The following is a 21,314-nucleotide window of genomic DNA, read 5'->3' as shown; positions in this document are numbered from 1 at the left end:
AGGCCCTCGAGGACTGGCCCCCTTCGCCATCCCGAACACTGCTGGCTATCAATGCAACTTACGACTTTGTGTATCGGGCCAAGCCGATGAGCCAATATCACTTCCAATTCACAATCAGCCTTGTCAACAGTCAACTGCCTAATTCCCTTTAATCGGTCAGACAAAACCCCGCTCCTTCAAAAGACGGCGCGCAGGAACGAGTATATTATTGCAATAACGCCCGCCTGCTTATCTACAGCGCGCTCCTCTGTACGCTCGAGATAAGAGTTTTTATTAAGAGGGCAGCGGTAATGTCCTGTGTTCGGCTTTCAAAGCCCAGCAAACAACCGACTTTTATCTCGCGTATTAAGCTTCGCGTTTAAGCCGCTCAATAACAGGCCGGTTCTGCTCGGAAAGCGCGCACCGGGGAGCCCTTTTCGGCGGATCCGCTTTGGTGTCGGAGGATCTGGCGTTCAAAACGAGCCTTTCATCGACGCTTAACAAAGCCGTAAAAGACATTTAATGCAGTGAATAAATAATAAATCAATACGTGTTTGGAAAGTTTTTTTTTGGTTGCCAGATCGCGTCTTTGCCGTAAGCAGAAGTCTTAAAAGAATGAATAGATTGGTTATATGAAGTTTCTTCGTTTATCCACGCAGGGTATTAATAAATCGTTGTCTGATGCGCGCACCCTGCTTCATTAAAAACGCTCCTCACGCGTGGGCGTCAGGTTTAAAGGAACAGATCACGTAAAAAAAAAAAAAGAAAAAGTGCATTTGCTGAGACAACTCACCCTCAGGACATCATACACTTAGTATTGCATCGCTTGCTCACTGGTTCCTGGGCTGCAGGGTGCCGTCAAAATGAGAGTCCGAACAGATAAAACATCACAATATCCACACCACTTCAATCAATCAAATAACATCCTGTCAAGCAAAACTGTATATATATATATATATATATATATATATATATATATATATATATATATATATATATATATATATATATATATATATTTCGTGCTATATATATATATATATATATATATATATATATATATATATATATATATATATATATATATATATATATTTAAAGTTGCTTCTGGCCTAAATACACTACCAGTCCATAACCAATAATAAGACTTTCTTCAATGGAAAAGTCCATCATCTGTTCAAAATCAAAACATCTTGCGTATTCAGACTAGAAGACAATATCATGGCTAGAGAGCTATTTCAATCGTGGATTTGTTTCTTACAAGCACCCAGCTTTTCACTTGATGGACCGGTGTCACGCTGATGCGGACTCCCATTCTGACGGCACCCGTTCACTGCAGGTGATAAGCAAACGGTAATGCTAAATGCTCTGAATCCGTTCAGGTGAAGATGGCCTGAAGGTGAGTTTATTTTTAGTCAGCAAACGTGCACTTTTAGGTGAGCTATCCATGTAAGCAGCGAGCGCTGTCATTGAACTACAGCTCTGAAAGGGCGACCATGGCTTATGGGGAGGAAAAAAAGCTATTATTTAAGCATCCTTGTCCGCACAGAATGTTGCGCGTTGCAGTGAGCAGCGCGCGCTGGATGAGCATCAAGCGCAAGAGGGACCGCACTAGCCACGAGGTTGAGAGAGAGTGAGTGAGAGAGAGAGAGAGACAGAGAGAGAGAGAGAGAGGTGGAGTTGTTCAAGGTAGTCTCCTCAACAGGCTCGCGCGAGTTCACTCCTAGACCTGCAGTGTAGACAAGACAAGGCGTGCAGAGCCTATCCCGCAAGGATGTATTCCAGGAGCTCAAGCATCTTTAATGGATTCTATGGGGTTCTGGCGCGCTTTAACGAGTGTCAAAACCTGGATGTATGATTTTATACGCGGCAAGGCATTTGGAGCAGAAACCGGACTATCTAAATGAGTCAACAGTTGGATGTACCCGAGAGGAAACCTCTGGATAAGACCATGACGCTGCTCTGGAATCACAGAGGACCATCTGTAAAATGACTCGGAACTCCAGAGCGCTGCGATGACTTCTCCGCGTCTTCTGTAACCTGGGCGAGGAAATACGTTCACATTATGGATTTACAAAACTCTAACGGGTCATCTGGGTCGGACAAGCAGAAGCCCAGTCTGATTGAATTGGGGACGTTTTTCGTGGACGCTGACATCATTTTTGGATTTACTAGTCATCTGTTAAAGCGAAAAGCCAAGGTAAGCCTTTGAGAAAGGACAAAGACTCCACAAGTTGGCTCATTTAGAGCTCAGCGGACTCCACGTGGTTTGTTTCGCTTAAAAAAAAAATGTTGTGCCGTTTAAAGGCTGTGCTATTTCGGGTGCTATTAACACCAATACTAAGTTTTCAATGTAACGTTGTAACGTCGCGAGGCTTTTTCATTTCAGCACCACGAACAGCTCTCTCCCTTCAACCGCGCTTTTAGTAACTTCCCTAAAAAAGCACTAAATGCATTACCTTACAGTACAGCAAGTAAACCAGGTAAATCTCTTTATTTTGAACAACATCTCCCACTCGACTGTTAACTTTGCGCTCGGTTAAAAGTTTCTCAGTGATCATACGATTTCATTTAACATTTAATTAAAAATGTACTACAATTAGGTTGAAACGCGAAAATAAGAAAGCCTTAAGGCCAAAAAAAGAACATCAGTCTGATGTGTTTATAAGCCACTAATAATGTGCGCATAAATACTGTTCGAATAAAGGTTCTGAAAGTGTCTTTTAGAGATTTAAGTTAGAGTCTGCAGGCTGCAGATATTATAGAGGGTCGCAAAAAGCAAAACGTCTGCCAGCAGATTTGACAGTTTTCTCCACGTTAAACGACCCGTTATCGATGGTTTACTGGACCAGTTGCGCTCTCACAGACAAAGGACTGGATGATATTTTTTTATTTTATTTTTTTTTTGAGGCGGGAGATTTGCAGTATTTCCGTGGCAATTTAATGTCACGTGCCTCTAGCATGTACATAATCGACATGAAATATTTACTGATGAGTAATTAAATATTCAAACATTCTCACAATTTACTGCAAACCGAGAGGTTTTATAAAATGCAGTTGAGTTAAACACCAGAGGGTGGCGCCAGAGTAACAAGCAAGACTCCAGCAGTGCCGCGATCTCGCGTCAACGCTATAACATAAAAGATGACGTAATTCATATATATCTTTTTTTTTCCCACACGTACAAATTGAAAAGATGAGCGCACGGGTTGTTACTTAAAACAACGCGATAAATTGAATCAGTCCGAATGAGTTGCTCAGTTATTTAACGCGCACATCTTATTGCAAACGCGGAATTGATCAAACCGTGAGTTCACTGAAAGCGATTTTGTTTTCACTTTTTGTTTGTGCAAACGCAGTCTAAACTCTCTTACTAGCGCCTGAGCGCTCAGCTCCACCCCTCCACCCGAGCGCCCGAGCCGCGCGCACTGACAGCAGTCAAACTTCACTCCCGCGTGCGCGCGTCGTCATGGAACTAAAGCAAAGCAAAACTTCACGAGAACCGAGTTGCGCTTTTACCTTTACGCTCCCACTGTCTGTCCACGAACCGTGTTCCTAATTAATGAGTGTAGACAAACAGAGGCGCAAAAAAGCTCGCTAGATGTGGGCGTTGTGATCTTTTATACCGAGGTGATGGATTTAACGCAGGGGAATGCGCAAGGAGACTTCCAGATCAGCCGGTCGACTGTAAGTCCTCTAACAAACAGCTGGTGCAGAGAAGTTACAGTTTTCTGTCTGAATTCCCGAGCTTGCTCTGTGTGCGTTGTTGTAATCTGCAACACGTTTGAAAAGTTGAATCACACTTTTATGTTACATATGATTTGTTATCAGCTGTAATATAATACTATTAATAACGTGCAATTGACACAAATGTGGATGCTTTGCGTTTATAATAGGTTATTTTTGACATGTAGTGTTTTACAGCGTCTTGATAATGTCGTCTTTGATTAAGGTGGAAGGCTGTTCGAGCGGAGAGTCTTCTCTCTCACTTGAGCTGAGCCCGAGGAAGAGACTGTCAGTGGAGGAGGAGAGGTGTGCCAGCAGACCCCCACCTGAAGGCGCAGGAGCCGTGAGCCTCTCTGAATCCGACAGAGGAGAGACTAAGCCAGACCTGTGCAAGCAATGTCAGATGACCGTAGCCGAACTGAGGAGACAAGCCCTCGCTCTGTCCGACCCTGCTTCCTTTAAGGTCAGTGAGCGAGAAGAATCATTTCAGCGCCTTTGCAAAGCAAACAAACACGAGGGAGTTCGGCCGCTTTTCTGTTTGGAGCATTTTTATCACGTTATCTTTCAAGGTTTTGATTTATGCATGACTAAGAATCTTTTGTTAGCTTCAGGAAGCACTTGACTTTCACTTTAGCCTCAGAGCTCTGGAAGTTCTCCTCGTTTCGTTCTGTCACTCGGCTCTTTTTAAAGCCTCGCGTAAATCAGATGCATTGAAAGGCCATTTCGCGTAAAATCTGATGAAAAGTTGACACAAATAAACCCCGTCTTTGAAGTTTTACGACTCCCTTATCTGAAAACCGATATCCTATTCAGGCTCCTGTTCACAAAGTTCACCAAGTCATCAAAAGGTTAATCTTTTTACTATACCGGCACAGAGAGCAAATATTTCAATGACCTGTTTTTCAAACTGTAGGCTTTGTCGCACTTTACAACGATCAGTCATGCATTGAAATCGCATTCACTCTGAAATACCTGTGGGCTTGAATAAAATTGAATAATCACTGAAATGCTCATTGCCGGATGTTTGGTTGATGGTCAAAACGGTGATGAAACCTCATCGAGCTTTGAGTGGGATGGTTGGAGGGAGATGTGAGAAGCTCAGCTGTGTGGCACAAAGTGTTCCCGTGCTTGCCAATGCAGAAAGTAGATGGGCATGACGTACAGAGAGCGATTTTGAATGGAAAATTAACTATTAAAGTGCCACTAATTTTACTGAAACAGTCTTATGGAAACTCATATGGAATTCTTATAGACTTTGAGGTTACATTGCTAGTGCAGTTAATGCTTTTTTTGTTCCCGAATTAAATAGATAGATAGACAGACAGACAGATAGATAGATAGATAGATAGATAGATAGATAGACAGACAGACAGACAGACAGATAGATAGATAGATAGATAGATAGATAGATAGATAGATAGATAGATAGATAGACAGACAGACAGACAGACAGATAGATAGATAGATAGATAGATAGATAGATAGATAGATAGCACCAGTCTGGCTTTTCTACTTGAATCTCACAAAAAATCTCACAAAAATTGAAACCTTCCAGATCGCCACCCTTGCGTTTTGTTTTGATGAATTCTGGTAAACTGAAGCTACAAAACCGCTTGCCATTGTTTGTTTGGAGTCTATCTGCTCATTCCTAAAGCCAAGAAATCTTTTTTTTTTCTCCCACAACCTTCCGTTTCTAGAGTTTTCAACAGCTTTTCTTACTTTCACACACTGTATTCACGCAGCATGCGCTAGTGCCAGTCTCTGAGAGTTTGTGGACAGGGGAGGGGGCTATTGGAAGTGGCCCATTGTTTTGGGAAACAATGCTTATCTCCCCCCTTGTCCGTCGACATTAGGGGGAGAAAACAGTCGAGTGGACTCGCTGCACAGTCTGTGGAGGAAGTGCAGACCCAGTTGACCTTCATCATGCATTCAAAGTGTTCCTGTATACTCCTCACCAAATTCCCACCACAGTTAAATATAGGCTGTCGACTTTTTATTGTTGTCTGACTTGCTGCTTGGGTTAGCCTCAGGTTTTCCCCCTCCCTTCTCTTTCTTTTGTGGTTGTGTTTCAAGAGAGATCTCATGCTTAGGTAGGATTACAAGCCCTCCGGTTTGCTTTGAACCCCCCCCCCCTCAAGTTCTCTTCTCTCCAGGTTACTCCAGGGAATAAAGTGAGGGTTTTTGTGTGGGTGTGCATCAATGTTGCTAGATGCGTATGACCTCGTCCCACCCCACGATGTGTTATTTGGTTAGTGCTTCCAGTGCTTAATATACTCGCTCGTTCTCATCAGCGGTGGTTATCTAAAATAATCACAATTTGGCCGCCCGTTTCCCTCTCTGGCTGCCTGCCCTGTGTGGTCCGCTCCAGGTGTGGGGGATAAAGCCATGGGGTCAAGCCGGAGAGGTTACACCTCTATCGGCCCCACTGCTGATGGCTTAATGAGACTCTGGAAGCACTGGCCATGGGAGTCCTGCTTTCTCTGTTTTTGGGGAAAGAAAGGATGCTTTGTCCAGCCGGAGATGTGTGCCGGATACCTGACCTGAACTTAGAGATTCAAGCGATATTGTTCTAGATGAGAAGCTACAGAAGGTTACTGTTTATCGGCTTCTAGCAAAGTGTGGGTGGCCTGTACGCTTAAATTAGTTGCATTTTCATTATTCGTGATTTTCAAATGCGATTCACACCTGCTTCCCACTCACGTGTTCATTATGAAAATTGCTCTCAGTTTGCTGGTAAGTCTGGGAACCGCAGCGCTCAATAAGTTTCAGATATCAGCCTGCCCTAATGACCCAGCTGCACTTCACTGGTTCATACTAGAGCTCATTTATCCTCGGCCAGCTTGTGTTGGCAAGGAACACTGGCCTCTTAGACAATAATTTTTGTGTAATTGCAGAATTTACTTTATTTGATTAATTTATTTTTTCAAATTGAACAGCCCAGTAGCAACATTCAGTGGCTTCTATTCATAGATATTTTCATATCTATCTATCTATCTATCTATCTATCTATCTATCTATCTATCTATCTATCTATCTATCTATCTATCTATCTATCTATCTATCTATCCTTCCTTACTCTTTCTCCTTTGCTACTGACACATTTATGATGTTGCAATTTCTCTACTTTATCAAATGATCCTCTGATTAAACATTATAATGTACGCGATCAATATGGTTCCATGTATTATTTGTGGTGCTTTAATGCAATTTAATACCATTTAAAACATGCAAACTTTGGGCGGATCTGTGAAATTTGCACGATACAAATAAACAAATTTGGATACTTACTGTATGTAATAAATGGATAAACTGGAAATCAACCTTGTAGGCATTTAAGTGCACAAACACAACTTATTCAGAAATGAAATTCTCACTGAAATGACCTAAAATCTTAAAATTTGGGCTCCTTCCAGGAAATGCGCGGTCAGCATCTCAGCCCGGCGTGCGACAGGCCGTTTCTTTGCAGTCTTCTGCCAAGCACACGCTCACAGGCGGCAATTAGTCTTTCTTCACGCCCCACAGCTTTTAATGGCTTCACTCTTTTTCACCAGGTTTGCTTTCAGCCCGCGCCATCCTTTGTTTTATTATTTATTACCAATGATTCCCTCGGCTGATATCAGTGAGGAATGGTCTCTTCTCTTCAAACAATAAAGAAGCTCTCTCCTCAGTAGTTCATTCACTTCAATGTCAAGGCACTTAACACCTGAACAATGCCTGAGGATGGAATGCCTGGAAGCTTAAAACGGGACAATGGACAAAGACCTCATTGCCTACAATGATTGGCACTTAACTAGTCACAAAGCTCCAGCACATAATCTCAATTTAAAAATGGCCGGCTTTAATGCTAAATCGTATGTAAGAATGAACCTGAGATGGCTAATGTTAACTTCTCTCACTCCTCTAGCTGTCCGCTTCGATTACGAGATCATTCAACAAAACTTGAGGCCATTTGCACCTGTGTTAGAACAATCTAGCAGTTTGGAATGTAGCGTTCCCAATCCCATTATTGTGATGAAGGACTACATGGTATATGATATCACGTTTAATAAGATGAATATGCGCTTAGGGGCGGCCTTTATTTCATCTCCATTGTCCAAAGAGAGGCACTGAAATGGCTGTCATCAATTATAATAGCCACTACAGTTCCAAGGGTCTATAAGCTCTCTGTTGTGACATGTAAGAAGTTTAAAGTCCGTTCACCAGGCAGGTCGAAAACACCTGCATCCCTCCGTCCTTCAAACGCCGGGTGAAACCTTAGACGGTGGTTGTAATGAGAACACTTCGCTCTCCTTTGCTGTCAGTCATCTCCCTGAACTCTCTTGTGACCAGACCTCCTAAAAAAACCATGATGATCATCTAAAGCAAAGCTAGATGGATTTGCAGTTTGACGTTTTTATTTCAAGCACTTAACCCCTGCAGCCATTTGTCTATATGTGCCTATAAGTAACACCGGGCCATGTGAAAGGTCTGTGCGTTTTGCTGCTAGGGGTGGTATGGAAATGGGTGGACCTCGCTTGATTAGACTACAGTACATTGTCTTGGGCAATAAAGATGGATATTGTTTAGAGCAGTGGCCCATTGTTTTATTTAGGTGGTAATTGCATAAGCCACTTAGATGTTATATTGCATGCCAGGGCTCAAAAGAATAATAAAAAAATCTAAGGCTTGAAAGGACATGACATTTTAAGACTTTTCCATTTTAAAAAGCAAAACCTAGAGTTCTACATTCTTAAAAGCTAAGGTTCCAGAAAGGGGAGTTTCATAGCGAATGACTGGAAGAACCATTCTGGGTTCCTCAAAGAACCTTTCAGTTAACAGTTCTTAAAAGAACATTTCCTCTTGTGGAGGGTATTTGAATAATCCAAAAAAAACCATTTTCCACTATAAAGAAACTTTTGTGCAGTGGAAGGTTTCTGTGGATGTCGAAGATGGAACCATAGATGCCAAGAACATTCAGTTTTACTCTTTTAGAATGAAATCTATCGATTCCAAGCATTTATGTATTCTCTCTTTATTGGGGAATGTGCATCGGTAAGTTTCATGCTGTCATGCTCAGTTCATAAAAGAACAATTTATTCTTCAAGTTCTTCAAGAAAAAGTAACCTTTTGTGCATTGGAAAGGATGTTAAGGGTTCTTCATGAAACTATGAATGCCAAGAATGTTTATTTTAAAGAATGCCTCATCTCTTTATACAGAGCAATGCACCAATAAGCTTTACGCTGTCGAGAGCTCATCTACATTTCCAGGTTACTTTAAATGTGACTGCATGCCCAACGGCACTGTTCAAATGTTTATTCTGATGACAATTATTTCCTCACACCCCTACCAGAGAAAAGCTTAAAGTTCTCACGAGAAGCGAAGCTGGTTGAAGCGGAGTTGAAGGCCTACTGGAAGTCCTGGTTTGACTTGCTTACTCCATTTCTTCACTCTCAACCCTGCAGGGGAGGTTTGCCTAGCACATGCCACAGAAGTCTCTATAAATCACTCAAGTTTTATTGCCTTTAATAGTTTCTCATTCAATTCTGTTCCTGTGCCCTTTTCTCGTACTTTCGTATGCTTGGCGTTTGCAAGAAAAGCTGTTGATCGGAACATAACACGAGAATTGTGACGAAATACGGGGGCGGCTCCTGTAGAACATTTGAAAAATCCATTTCCTTGTGCGAAGCTCTTAGAAAAGTAAATATTGTATTTATTTATATTTTGTAGTTTTCGTATGGTTAGAAAATTCGATGAAAGTAAACACTATAATATTTAATTATTTCAAATTTTAACATTTATAATGATTTAATAAAACAAAAATACTGGATGTAACTAATATTTAAAAATAATTTGAAATATATTTGAAAAATATTTGAAATATATACATACATTATATATACATACATACACAATATATACATATATTTTTTACTAATATTATGAATTCATTATTCATAAATGATGTGGTTTCCTGCATGTTTCTACATGTTGGCTGCAAATGCAAATAATGAAACCTGTTTACATAGCAGACTTTTTAAAAAAATATATTAATAAGCAGAGACGCAGTTTTATTTAAATCAAGTATCACATTTAATAACAATTTTATTATTTTAAAGAAGTTTTTCTTGAATGTGATATCAGGATAGACAACATACCATAGTGCTTGTATGAATTGTATATTATTGTATGCCTTTTTACCAATTTATTCAACCTCACTGAACCCAATTCAAATAGATTTTTTTCTCTATAAATATCTAAAAATATATTATAAAAGGTAATTTGAAAAATGTACACTCCATCTATAAAGACTTTGACAGCATGAGTTTGTTAACCGGTAGTGTTTTTATTCCAGACGGTGAGTGTGGATAATATTTAACAGCATATGCCCGGAAGCTGTAGGTTCACTCACCTCGCAGAAGTTCAGATCTCCAAATCTGGAGATGGACATTTTATGCATGCTGCTCTTGTCTTCCTCTTAACCTTTTAACCTGACCCCGGCCATAGGGAAACCAGAAAGTAAACCACAGGAAATGATGGGTTGAGAGAGCCAAGTACTGCATTGCATTATTGATGTTTACTCTGGTGATCCCTGCTATCTGATTCTCAATCAGTGAGTGTTTAAACTCATTGTTTGTTTCCGGGTTGTTTCACTGTTAAGCTGTGTGCTCAGCTGATACGACCGTGACGAGCTCTTCCTCAATTGTTGTATTCTCTCTCAGGATTTGATTTGCATTTGTTTTTCGTAGCAAATACATCGATGCTTGCTGATGTATAAGAAATTCTATTTTTATTTCTATACAATCAAGGCATGTTGTGCAAAGCTATCAGATATGGACCTAATGCAGACTTGAAGTTCCTCTCTTGGCACATGGGACTTTTTTTCGAATGTCTCATTTATGTATATTAAAGCTAATATAAAACAGAGCTGTAAAGAAAGAAAAGTGTCTTTTGGCACAGTGTTTTAATTGAAAGTCTCTCCAGTCCCCCATCAGTTTGAACAATGCTGCAGGATGTGCAGTGAAAATAATGTCAGAGAAAACAAGAGAGTTCACACTGGCCAGTTTACAGCCATCTCTTGTTCTGTATTTTATCCCAGGCTGCCAACAGTGAGAGGAAACTTCTCAATGTTGCAGGGTGTGACACAGGAAACAGGCTGAAGAGGGCTTGAGCAGAAGGCTGTGTGTGTGTGTGTGCGTTTGTGTGCTCATAATGCTCGATTACGTTGGCATGTGTTTGTTGTCAGGGTGTTTGGGAATCCACGCGTCTGAATCTTTGAGGAAAAAGAACATCCAGGAATGTTGCAACCGAAGTAATTGCTATTCTCCGTCATTCCTCTCTCTGTCCAGTCCTGCCTGCTATTACACTAAATGTCAGGCCGACTGCGGTCTAACAGATAAGACACAGACATGTGGCGTATCGCACCGGCTCCGAATTTCTAGCTTTGAGCACATCTGGCCATCAGCTGATCAGCACAATATTTCTTTGCCTTTGTGCTCATAGGCTAAGTAAACTTTCAGCGCAGGAAATATGACTTTTTCATTTAATTCAGTTATTTTCAACTGGTTGTGCTTTAGAATGCAGATTTAATGTTAGACAAAAAAGTCTCTAAAGCAAATAGAATTTTGTGATACATCGAAAATGATAAGATATCTCCCGTCCCTACTACACAACAGCACATTCATGTTCATTTCGTGCAATTAAAATTAAAATAGCATCGGGTTGTTTTTAATCTTCTGAATGAAACAAGTTAAATGCTCCTCTCCTAACAAACCAGCCTCTGACTAGCAAGAACAAATACCTAAAATGAAATAAAAGTGATTTGATCTGAATCAAATATATACGTCTATATGCTAGTGTACGACGGAAAGTTGACATTTTTAAAAAATAAAACATTTAGCGCATAGAAGATTGAAATCTCGGACCGCAACTCCTCTCCAGTCCACCAGAGGGAACATTCACCAGAACACTGAAAAAAGGCACTTCTTTACTCTACTTTTCTAATCTCATTAGAGAGACAATGCACCCCTCAAAATGTAAAATGATGGAAAAGAAAGCTTAAAACTCTTTAAGGAAGTAGGTGTAGTTTGGTGTTATTTAATTGGCCTATAAGCAGTAGCAATGTTTTTCGTGAGCATATATTGACTGGACACCATTTTACAAACCTGAACAACTGTAAACTCTTTTTTGCAACACTGTGGCTTTTCTGGCCTTGACATCAGTGTCTGTCAGCTGGTCAGTGGGTCAGCTGTCAGCTCCACATCTAATTGTATTGTTGGCATTCATGTGTGTTTGGGAGGATCCTCTGCAATGTTTGACTTGGCGTGTGTAAGTGCGGTGTGTGTGTGTGTGTGTCTTTTGCATGCCCTTATTTATTCTCCATTCTGCTCATAGTCAGATGTGGGCCCCATAAATCTGTGTATGGAAATGCCAGTCAAAGTTCACACCTAAGTTCATTTCATGCTTCACCGTCTTCCTCTGCGTGTGTGGTGCAGCGTGCTAGCGTGAGCCTGTGTGTGAAGTTTTGCATAAAAATATGCTTCTTTATCACGGGATGATTATCATTTATTCTTTTTCGCGTGTCTGAGAGTGGGTGTGCGTGTTCGGAATTGATTCAAGCTTTTCTATGAAAACGTTTCGCTCAAAGATGGAAGATTTAATCAGCCATCACAGTACAAAATGATTTGCCTCACCTTCGCAGTTGTGATTCACCAGGTTAAACAAAAGCCACCGCTCGCAGTTCTTTGTCTTTCTGGATAGCAGCGCAATATATGTGCTTTTGGGACTTTTTTATTACATTATTGTTTTCAACCATTAATAAAGCCAATGAACTCACTCGCCAAAGTATTCAAAGTTACAAAGTATTCAAAAGTATTCAAAGTTTCTTGAGTTCATTTCAGCTAGTTCTCAGCGATCACCTAATTTGGCATCTCTTTTTCAATCTCTTTTTTATGGGCTTGTAATTTCATAGCATCTGGCTTTTTTGCACAGACAGACTTTTACGACAAAGAGCAGATACGAATCGCTTCTGTTTTTTTGTTGTGGTTACTATCTGTTCTTTTATCTGTAGCGGGTTTCTTTTATGTGACGGACATGTAAAACTTTGATCATTTGTCAGACAATTAGTGACACGATAGAAGATCGCACTTTATTATAATGGCTTATTATGAATAATGGCCTAATGTTCTTTGAACTTTGATTAGAGCGGATGATGGTATGAGAAATTAATCACTCGCATGTCTTTGAGTGCTGTCAGATTGCCAGATCTTTGCCCTTATTTTGTTTTTCCCGTAGGAGACAGGGGTTGGTCACAGTTCATCTACTGACAAAATGAGTTTCCTAAACCAGTTCCTGTGATTTACACTTTGTTTTTTTGTTCAAAACCTGTGAGGTGCGTTGCTCTAGACCTAAACATGTTGTCGAGAATCTTTAACTTTGACTTTAAGCTTGGTTTAAGTTACATTTATCATAAAAATAGTTAAACTGCAGGCAAGACCCTGATTATAAAGCGCTTGTATTACTAACAGACAGTAGATAGCTTTAAAATGTTCATCGCAAAACACTAAGAACCGCAATTATGGTGGCATACACCATAACAGACGCAAAATAGAACTTTCACAACTAGCAGAAAAAACAAATTTATATAAATAAGTATAAAGCATAAGAACAATTAGCATTTAACTATATATACTACACTGTAGCTGCACGATCGATTGAAGATAAAAGATTCTCGATTCAAGCACCCACGTGATCTAATTTCTAAACGAAAATGATTTGTTTGTGTCTGTTAAGCCTTTGACAAAGTCGTACTGGTATTCAAACCTTTGTTTGCGCTTCCGCTGATGCAGAGAGAGCCGTTATCATACAAAACAAAACTGTTTTCAACCATACGGTAGCCTTTTATTTTTGTTTTACAATATTATTATCACAGAAAAAAAACGTTTTTATATTAAAATTTAAAAGTTTAGCCTATGAGTAATTCTTTCAAGCCTTAAAAAAAATATGATAATAAATAAATAAATAAAAATGCATGTTATGTCACAGTTGTTGTGCTGCTGAGGCACAATTAGAGAATCTTTTTTTTTTTCATTTAAATGAAGTTTGAATGAACTGCTTCACTGTCTGAAGGAACTTGTTTGATTATTCATCTAGATTTAAAAACAGAGATGTCGCGTTTTTTTTTAAGCTAAATCGCTGCTTGTCAGAAAAAACTTGTTACATGAAGACTGTCACTTTTTGAAGTTTCCGGTTCCGTATTAGACCGCTGGCCGGCCTGTAGTTGCCTCTCTTGCTATTGTTCTGTACAGCCCAATCTGTTACCATGGCCTTGCTAATGATGTTGCAACAAAAGCAGCTTCGTGTCAGCCCATCTGTTACCATAGCACCGTTTATGATGTCAAAATGCTAGCGTCCTTCTCCCACCCTGAAGTTACTACAAGTGGGCTTTTATGATGTCAGATTGCAACGTGGTCCAGGAGAGCTTGCGTTTTATCCTTGCAGCGCGTCAGCTATTTTATCTCACACCTCTCTTTATGAGCCCCACTGCGGTCTTTCCCACAGACATCAACCACTCTCCGGTCCTCTGTGTAAAAGATAGTCGCTTTTGGACACTTAAACAGCGCAGCCAGGAGTTTCACACAGGACTGTGAAGTCGCAGCCTTAAAGCAGTTACAGTTAAAAGTTGCGTGCTATCCCTGTGGTCCTTCCATTAAAGGAGGAGTTTAATTATCAGTGACGCAGCTATTAATGCACGCTTGTTATGCTTTTAAAGGGGCTATGGGTGGTGTGGAGCAATCTAGTGTTCTACTTTCCCACAGTATCTGAGCCAGCAACTGCTGATAGAGTTGTTTGTCTTTCACTCTTTCATGTTCCTTGGAAGTGCGGTTTCTTTTATTGAAGGTGTTCAGAATAGGAGCAGATAGACGTATAGGCTGTGTCTTTAGAAGAGTTGTGGAATCTAGGGCTGAGCATGATTCAGAATCGAGCTGAACATACCTTGAATTTTAACCGAGGCAGCAAAAAAGGGTCCTTTTTTAATTAGAAGTGGAATACTTTGAGTCGACTCACAATCTCGAAAGCTTGAATGTTTTTTGAAAGCATTTTAGTGTGAATCACGGACAAATCGGATTAATCACTTACTGCATCACTGCATAATATCAAGCTAGATTTTGCCTGTTGTGCATCTTCGTGGAAATTTCTGAGAATCTCATCTCATATTTAAGGAATTTCTGACATGAGATGAATGCAACATAACTTGTTATCCACAAACATGATTCATGCTGCGTATTTGAAACTGAATGCCTTTGAAAACACCTTGAGGTCCACATCCACCGCGTTGGTCCACAATTGAGGTTAACTGGTGTATGCTGGAGTTACAACTATATTTCTTGCATTAATATTTACCAATTCTAATTATTATTCTAAATCTGTATTTAACCTCAGAATCATCTCAAAGTACAAAGTGGTGCTAAAGTCGGTTTTTGTGGTGACTGGGCTTTAAAATTAAATGATTATAATATATATAATATATAATTATAAAGTGATGATGAATTTTGAACGTCTGACGGTAATCAGTGACGGTAATAAGTGTTAAGTGCTACTGTAAGGTTAACCCTGCCTGTTTGAAAATTAAGTAATCAGAAAGCAATCAAATATAATCAGTTACATTACTTTAATAAAGTAATTAAAATATTTACACTACCGATTAGATTTTAAATAGGGTAATTTGCAAACTGTATCCTAATACATTTTCAAAGAAACCTATACCAATACTGTGCTTAAGATGAAACAGATCTGAAACCATTTGAAGATGAGTAAATGATGAAGTGTCCCTTTTGATATTTAACTTTGTCCTAGTTGTGTTTTGTCATCTGCTTTGAATGCTCAAGCTGTTTAAATATGTATTATATTTATGTAATATCCATATTGAAATCATTCAAAATGTTCACCAATTCTGTGTCTTTATCATTAAAATTGAAGAGTGCAATATTATCATAGAATTAGAAAGAATATTGTCTGGTGTTCATGCCAGTGTACTGTGATATTAACAGAAAAAAACCCTGAAAATACTGTTAAATGTTTAACGGTAAAATCCTGTAAAAAAATGTATGTTCCAAAAATACCCTGCATTGCATTTTAAAATTCAGTTTAGATAGATTGTCTTATTATGTATGTTTATTAGGGTTGTATGTTACATCTAATGTTAAATTAATGTTTATTGGATATTTTAGTTGAGTTAGTGTTTTGTGTGAATGACACTGAGCACCTTCTATATATGTTATTATTTAAATGCTGCTTGTGATGGGCTTTGGTTCATCACATGACTTTCTCATCACCACCTGCATTTGGCGGTTATCGGTGTATTTCAAAGGTACAAAATAGATTTCATTACTTTAATAGGTTGGTATAATAACATATCAGTTAATGAAATCGTGGCATTTACTTGTAAATTTAAGTTTAAACCATATTGTTACCGTATTTTTTATGGTATCTCTCCGGCAACCACAGCTGCCAGTTTTTTACTGTAAATTTTACAGCTTTTTTTCCTTCTACAGTGTATGTTCATGCCTTCAGAAATCGTAAGAAGCTAGTTAAATGAAGCATCAGAAATGCAAATATGCCCGTGGGTAGAAACAGAGAAGTGAATGTGTTTTGTCTGTGTGTTTTTGCGGGGCGTGTGAGAGGGGGTATGTATGAACTGCCATTCTGCGTGATTCTTAATTAACTCTTGAACAATGGACCAGCGAAGATCAGAGAGCCAAGTGAGGGGCTTGTTGTGTCTCCTCATGAGCAGCTTCCTGAACACATGAAAGGAACACACACTGCCCAAAAAAACACGTGTGGAGAGAGGAGGAACTCCTGTCAACACCAAACTATGGCCTTCAAAGTGAATGGCACCCCCCTGCTCCACCTCCCACCCAAACATGCAGACAGCAGAATACATTCATTAGGATGCTTTAAGCACACACTCGTACCGCATACGCATACATGTATGCATTGTTCTGTTTTTTTTTTCTTTTGTTTTGGTTCTCTGTCTGTCTGGCTGGCTTTATTGTCGAGGGTGGGGTTGTCAGGAAAGCAACATTTCAGTAGTTGAAACTATTACCATTTCACGATTTTCTATATAAATCGGTTCCCAAGCAAAGATGTATGTGACAGTTAACATATATGAAAAGTTAAATGTTAAAGTTACCTGCTTTTGCAAATAAACTCTTATATAGCGTACAGCAATAAAACATTTTTTGAAAGTAGTTGTTAACCTAAGACAGAAACAAATAAATACAATACAATACAATAAATACAGTAAACCAATTAACTTTTTTTCTGGTATTTAGCATGGAGGCTTGTTTCTCGAAGCTTGCACTTGCAAAACTAGCGATAGAAATAACTTGAAAATGGATGGAAAATATATGTTATGTTATTGCGAGGTAATGTAACGTTTCTCTGTGGAAGACAATACTTTCAGAGAAAATGCAAAAGCTTTGAAATATTTCTCCATCATTTTCTTCATATTTTTTTCTTCATTATGTCCCATGTTGCATTGCTCATTCTTTAAAAATGAGGTGCAATTCAAGCATTCGAAATCAAATACTTTCAGAAATTCTTTCTTAATTGAGTTGATAGTGGTACTGTTGATATTGGCATGTGCTCTTTGCATATTTTGGGTCATGAAGGTCATGAATATCAATTAACAGTAAACTTTAATTCCTATCTTTAATTAACAGTCAAAAGGAATTGCTGGGAAATGAATTGAGCGTGTTGAAGTGATATAAATAACACGTAGGGTGACCTGCCATGGGTCGCACCCTTCATATCCCTGTTTTCTGGACCGTGGAAACAAGAGTAGGATTCCAGCCAATGCACATCAATACAGCAATTTCCTATTTGCTCATTTCCTGTTTTGACAGGAAGCAGAGGAAGATGGCTTGTGGACTGCTGGGTAGCACGGCCAGCTGTCCTCAGGTAGTTGCACGCAGACGCTGAACGACAGCTTACACCCTGTTAATGAGATTGGCCTGCCGCGTGTGTTTAGGAAAGGAAGCTTTTGTGGGGAATGCTGTTAATCATTTCTGAAGCGGTGCCCTTCTTCCCAGGACGCTCTTTTTGACCTGCACACAATGCAATGCTTTTGAAAGCACCGGTTTCTTTTGTTTTTCTATCACATTCCATCCATCACTGTAATCCATCTTTCTGTGGGCAGGGAAGTCGTCTCCTCTGTTCGCACCTAGCTTCCCTCAGTGGGAGTTGAGTTGCGATGGACTTATGAACCATATTTCAGCTGACACTTAAGTTTGTAAGTGCCTGGCTGCCCCGTGGAGATAAACACCTGCTGATTCATAAACGGAGGATCACATGAACAGTCCAGGACTCGCTTTGTCTTGATAGCCCCACGCATTCTTAAGTTATAGCCAAGATATCTGTTTCACAATTTCCCCCTTCAATATCATATGTGAAGCTTTAGAATTGGGCACTTTTACTTGCGGAAAAAATATAACGATACACAATATATTGGCAACTGTGTTAGTGTTTAGGATAACCTAAAATAGTGTGTGTATCTATATATATATATATATATATATATATATATATATATATATATATATATATATATATATAAATATAAATAAATCTTTTACTACAATTAAATGAAGAACAGAAAATAGTATTGCAGCGATACTGAAACCGTTTACTTTTATTCCATATTTTCAATTCCACCCAACACTGGCAGACATTTCTTTTCTTCTTCTTCTGGCCACAGTTTAGAAGTATTTTCTGATTAAGCTCAATCTTGAGACTAACGTCTTTCTCAGATTGCAACCCAGATACATTGACAGGCAGCCAAACTGCCCGGCACTATTATGCATTGCCTAGCTAATTAGGAAATTCAGTGATTATTAACCTTGGCGCTGGACAGCGATCTCCTCATTTCTTTCATTACAGCCTGGAGTTGGTTTACTCTAAATGCTACTTTTAGTTTTATTGTAGAGAGAAAGCCATTGCACGCTGTCAGCTGCGCACAAAAGCTCTCTGTTTAGATTCTTGGAAAGTATTACGCTTTGATATACTCTATACAGTGCTTCTTTGCAGTTTGACCTTCTGTTTACTCAGCCTTTTTAAATGATTTAATGCCGCAGGATTTTAGGTCTTCATTTAGCAGATGATTATTATGTCCAAACCAGTTTTACTGCCAGGACAATGCACCAGGAGCAACCTGGAATTAAATGTCTTTCTCAAGAGCTTAACCGTTTAACCGTCCCTTTTGGAGTCTGAAGCAGCAACCTTTGATTTACTATGAGAAAGTGAGTCTGGACAGGAAGTTCTTGTGTTGATGCGTTTTCAGTTCCGCGATTGTTTTGAGATTATGTGCAAGTGTTTTGTATTTAGATGTCCTTATGGGCGGGTCGATCTATGTATTGTAAATCGTTGCGGTAGCAGTAACTCAGTGAGGATGTGCCATGTGTGCTGTTATTTTGTGAGTGGTGAAGGTGAGGGGTCAAAGGTCAGGGCCCCTGAATGCTTAACTCCGTTGGAGCTGCACTGCGCTCCTACCCTGACCTTCAGAAGCTGAACAATTAGCTGACCTTTGACATCTAATCAGCCAATGAACCCTTCGGCACAGGGAACATGCTTACACACCTTTGTCTTGCATTTTGTGCATGTTTGTTTAGAACGAGGTAGACATCTTAATAAGACTGCTAAGAAACTCTGAAACTCTGTCACGTCTCTAGTGGTGTCTGACTCAATTTAATTTTCTGCATTCAAACTATTACTGTTTTCCTTGATCGTGTGGATTGTATGCCTGTGTCTACATATATTTGGTACACTATCATCTGTTACAAAGTAGCCACTTCTGGAGCCTTTTATTTTTCCCATGTGCGGTTAGTTAAGGTTTCTCCTAGCACATTACACAGCCCATAATTTATTTTCACATAATGATTTCATAATATGTGTAACCTTTTATGCTTTGTTGCATATTAAATATTTTAGTCCACAGTTCACCAAATATGCGTTTTATTCTCAGCAGTGCAGACAGAGGCGCTATTGTTGACATTAGTGTCTGTAAAAAATAGTTGCTTCAACTTAAAATAATTTGTTACCCCACTGGCTTAAAATTTTTAGATTAGTCAACTAATATATTCCAGTTGTCACTTTTTTTACAGTCAAAAAGTGTTCTTTTATTATGCTTAGTAAAACCGAAATATGTCAAAAAGCAAAACTTAAATGAACTTTTAAAACAAACCTTAATGGAAATAGGCTCATTCTACAATTCCCCCAGAGCCAATAAGTTGAGTTTTACCATTTTCGAGTACGTTCAGACGATTTCCAGATCTGGCGATATAATTTTTAGCATAGCTTAGCATAGATCATTGAATCCCATTAGATCAGTAACATTGTGTTCAAAAATGACCAAAACGTTTCAGTATTTTTCCTATTTAAAACTTGACTCTTCTGTAGTTATATTGTGTAAGACCGGCTGGGAAATTAAAAGTTATTATGCTCTCATTCCAGCGTAATAATCAAGGAATTTTGCTACTGTATCAGGCGCAGTGATATCACGCAGCTGCTGAAAACAGCCAGACCCTCTTGCTTGCACCACAGGGAGCTTGTCTTGCAAGTCGAGGACTACTGTAATTCAAAGATACTTCATATGTGCAGCATGAGCAGATTTATAATTAAACTATATAAACTACATACTACATAAAACATATCTGCATTAAACAAAACCAGCAGACGGGCTGAATGAATATGCTAATTTACTCTCTGACAGCAGATGGCGCTTGTGGAACAGCGGCAATATAGTGTTTTTTTGGGGGGGTCATGTTTTAAACAAAGCAGCGCTATGCCTATAAACACACTTTTCCAGTCAGTTCTCCTCAAAGATACATTCTTGTGTATAACATCACAACCAATGTGAGTAGTCACATATTTGCAATTATTTTTTTAACCAGCTCGGGGTGCATTGTTACATCCCTAATTTATTGTTATTTTAGTTCTTTTTTTGTTTTAGATGGAAGTCCCATTTAAAGTTCCTTATGACATTATATATCTCGACTTTAATCTCACAATGCTATTTTTGTTCTTATGATTTCACTCTATTGAATCAACTCCCATACAATTATGAAATCGTTTTTAAAATATTAGGACTTAATGCTAAAAATACTGTTATGTTGGAGATATTATCTGAGTGGACTGGAAAAGGACCCCAAAAGTGTCTAAATAGTGCTTATAACTATTGTATTTAAAAAAATCAAGCAAAATTAGTTTGTCCATTATATGCTGTTTTAAATGAACTTTGCACTTTATGTCCTTGAACTATATTCTAAATTCAGACCAGCAGAGCCACACTGGTTGAGGTTTAGGATCACACAGGAAGTGCTCATTGAATCTCCCTCTTCTGGATAAAGAGAGTCTGTAATGTTTCTCAGCCCTGCTTTTACTGAGTACATGACTGAATGTGTCAGGCCATTAAAAATAATGTAATGAACGCTCAATGTAATGGGCTCTCATTCATATGCAAATGAGAGTGGATTCGGCCCTGGCCTTCTTTGCTCCCTCATTGCACACTGACGCTTGTGACATCACTGTGGAGATATTCTCTGGACACTTTCATGTTTTAATTGCCTTGATGGAC

General features: G+C 39.1%; 1 protein-coding gene across 2 annotated transcripts in view; it reads left to right on the top strand.

The window, feature by feature from the left end:
* Positions 1-1,790: 1,790 nt before the first annotated feature.
* The window catches only part of LOC122362234 (kinesin-like protein KIF26A), a 79,437-nt gene continuing 59,913 nt past the window's right edge, over positions 1,791-21,314 (top strand). The window contains exons 1-2 of one of the 2 annotated variants that reach the window (XM_043263588.1): positions 1,791-2,179; positions 3,932-4,168. In XM_043263588.1, the coding sequence (XP_043119523.1) occupies positions 2,045-2,179; positions 3,932-4,168 (372 nt within the window). In that variant the 5' untranslated portion in view covers positions 1,791-2,044. Of the gene's footprint in view, positions 2,180-3,412; positions 3,667-3,931; positions 4,169-21,314 lie in introns of those variants that run through there. The other variant, XM_043263589.1, reaches the window with a different exon arrangement.

The sequence above is a fragment of the Puntigrus tetrazona genome, chromosome 17 (assembly GCF_018831695.1).
Source record: "Puntigrus tetrazona isolate hp1 chromosome 17, ASM1883169v1, whole genome shotgun sequence".
Taxonomy (NCBI): domain Eukaryota; kingdom Metazoa; phylum Chordata; class Actinopteri; order Cypriniformes; family Cyprinidae; genus Puntigrus; species Puntigrus tetrazona.
Note: the sequence above shows the minus strand (reverse complement) of the source record. Positions and strands in the feature narration are given on the sequence as shown.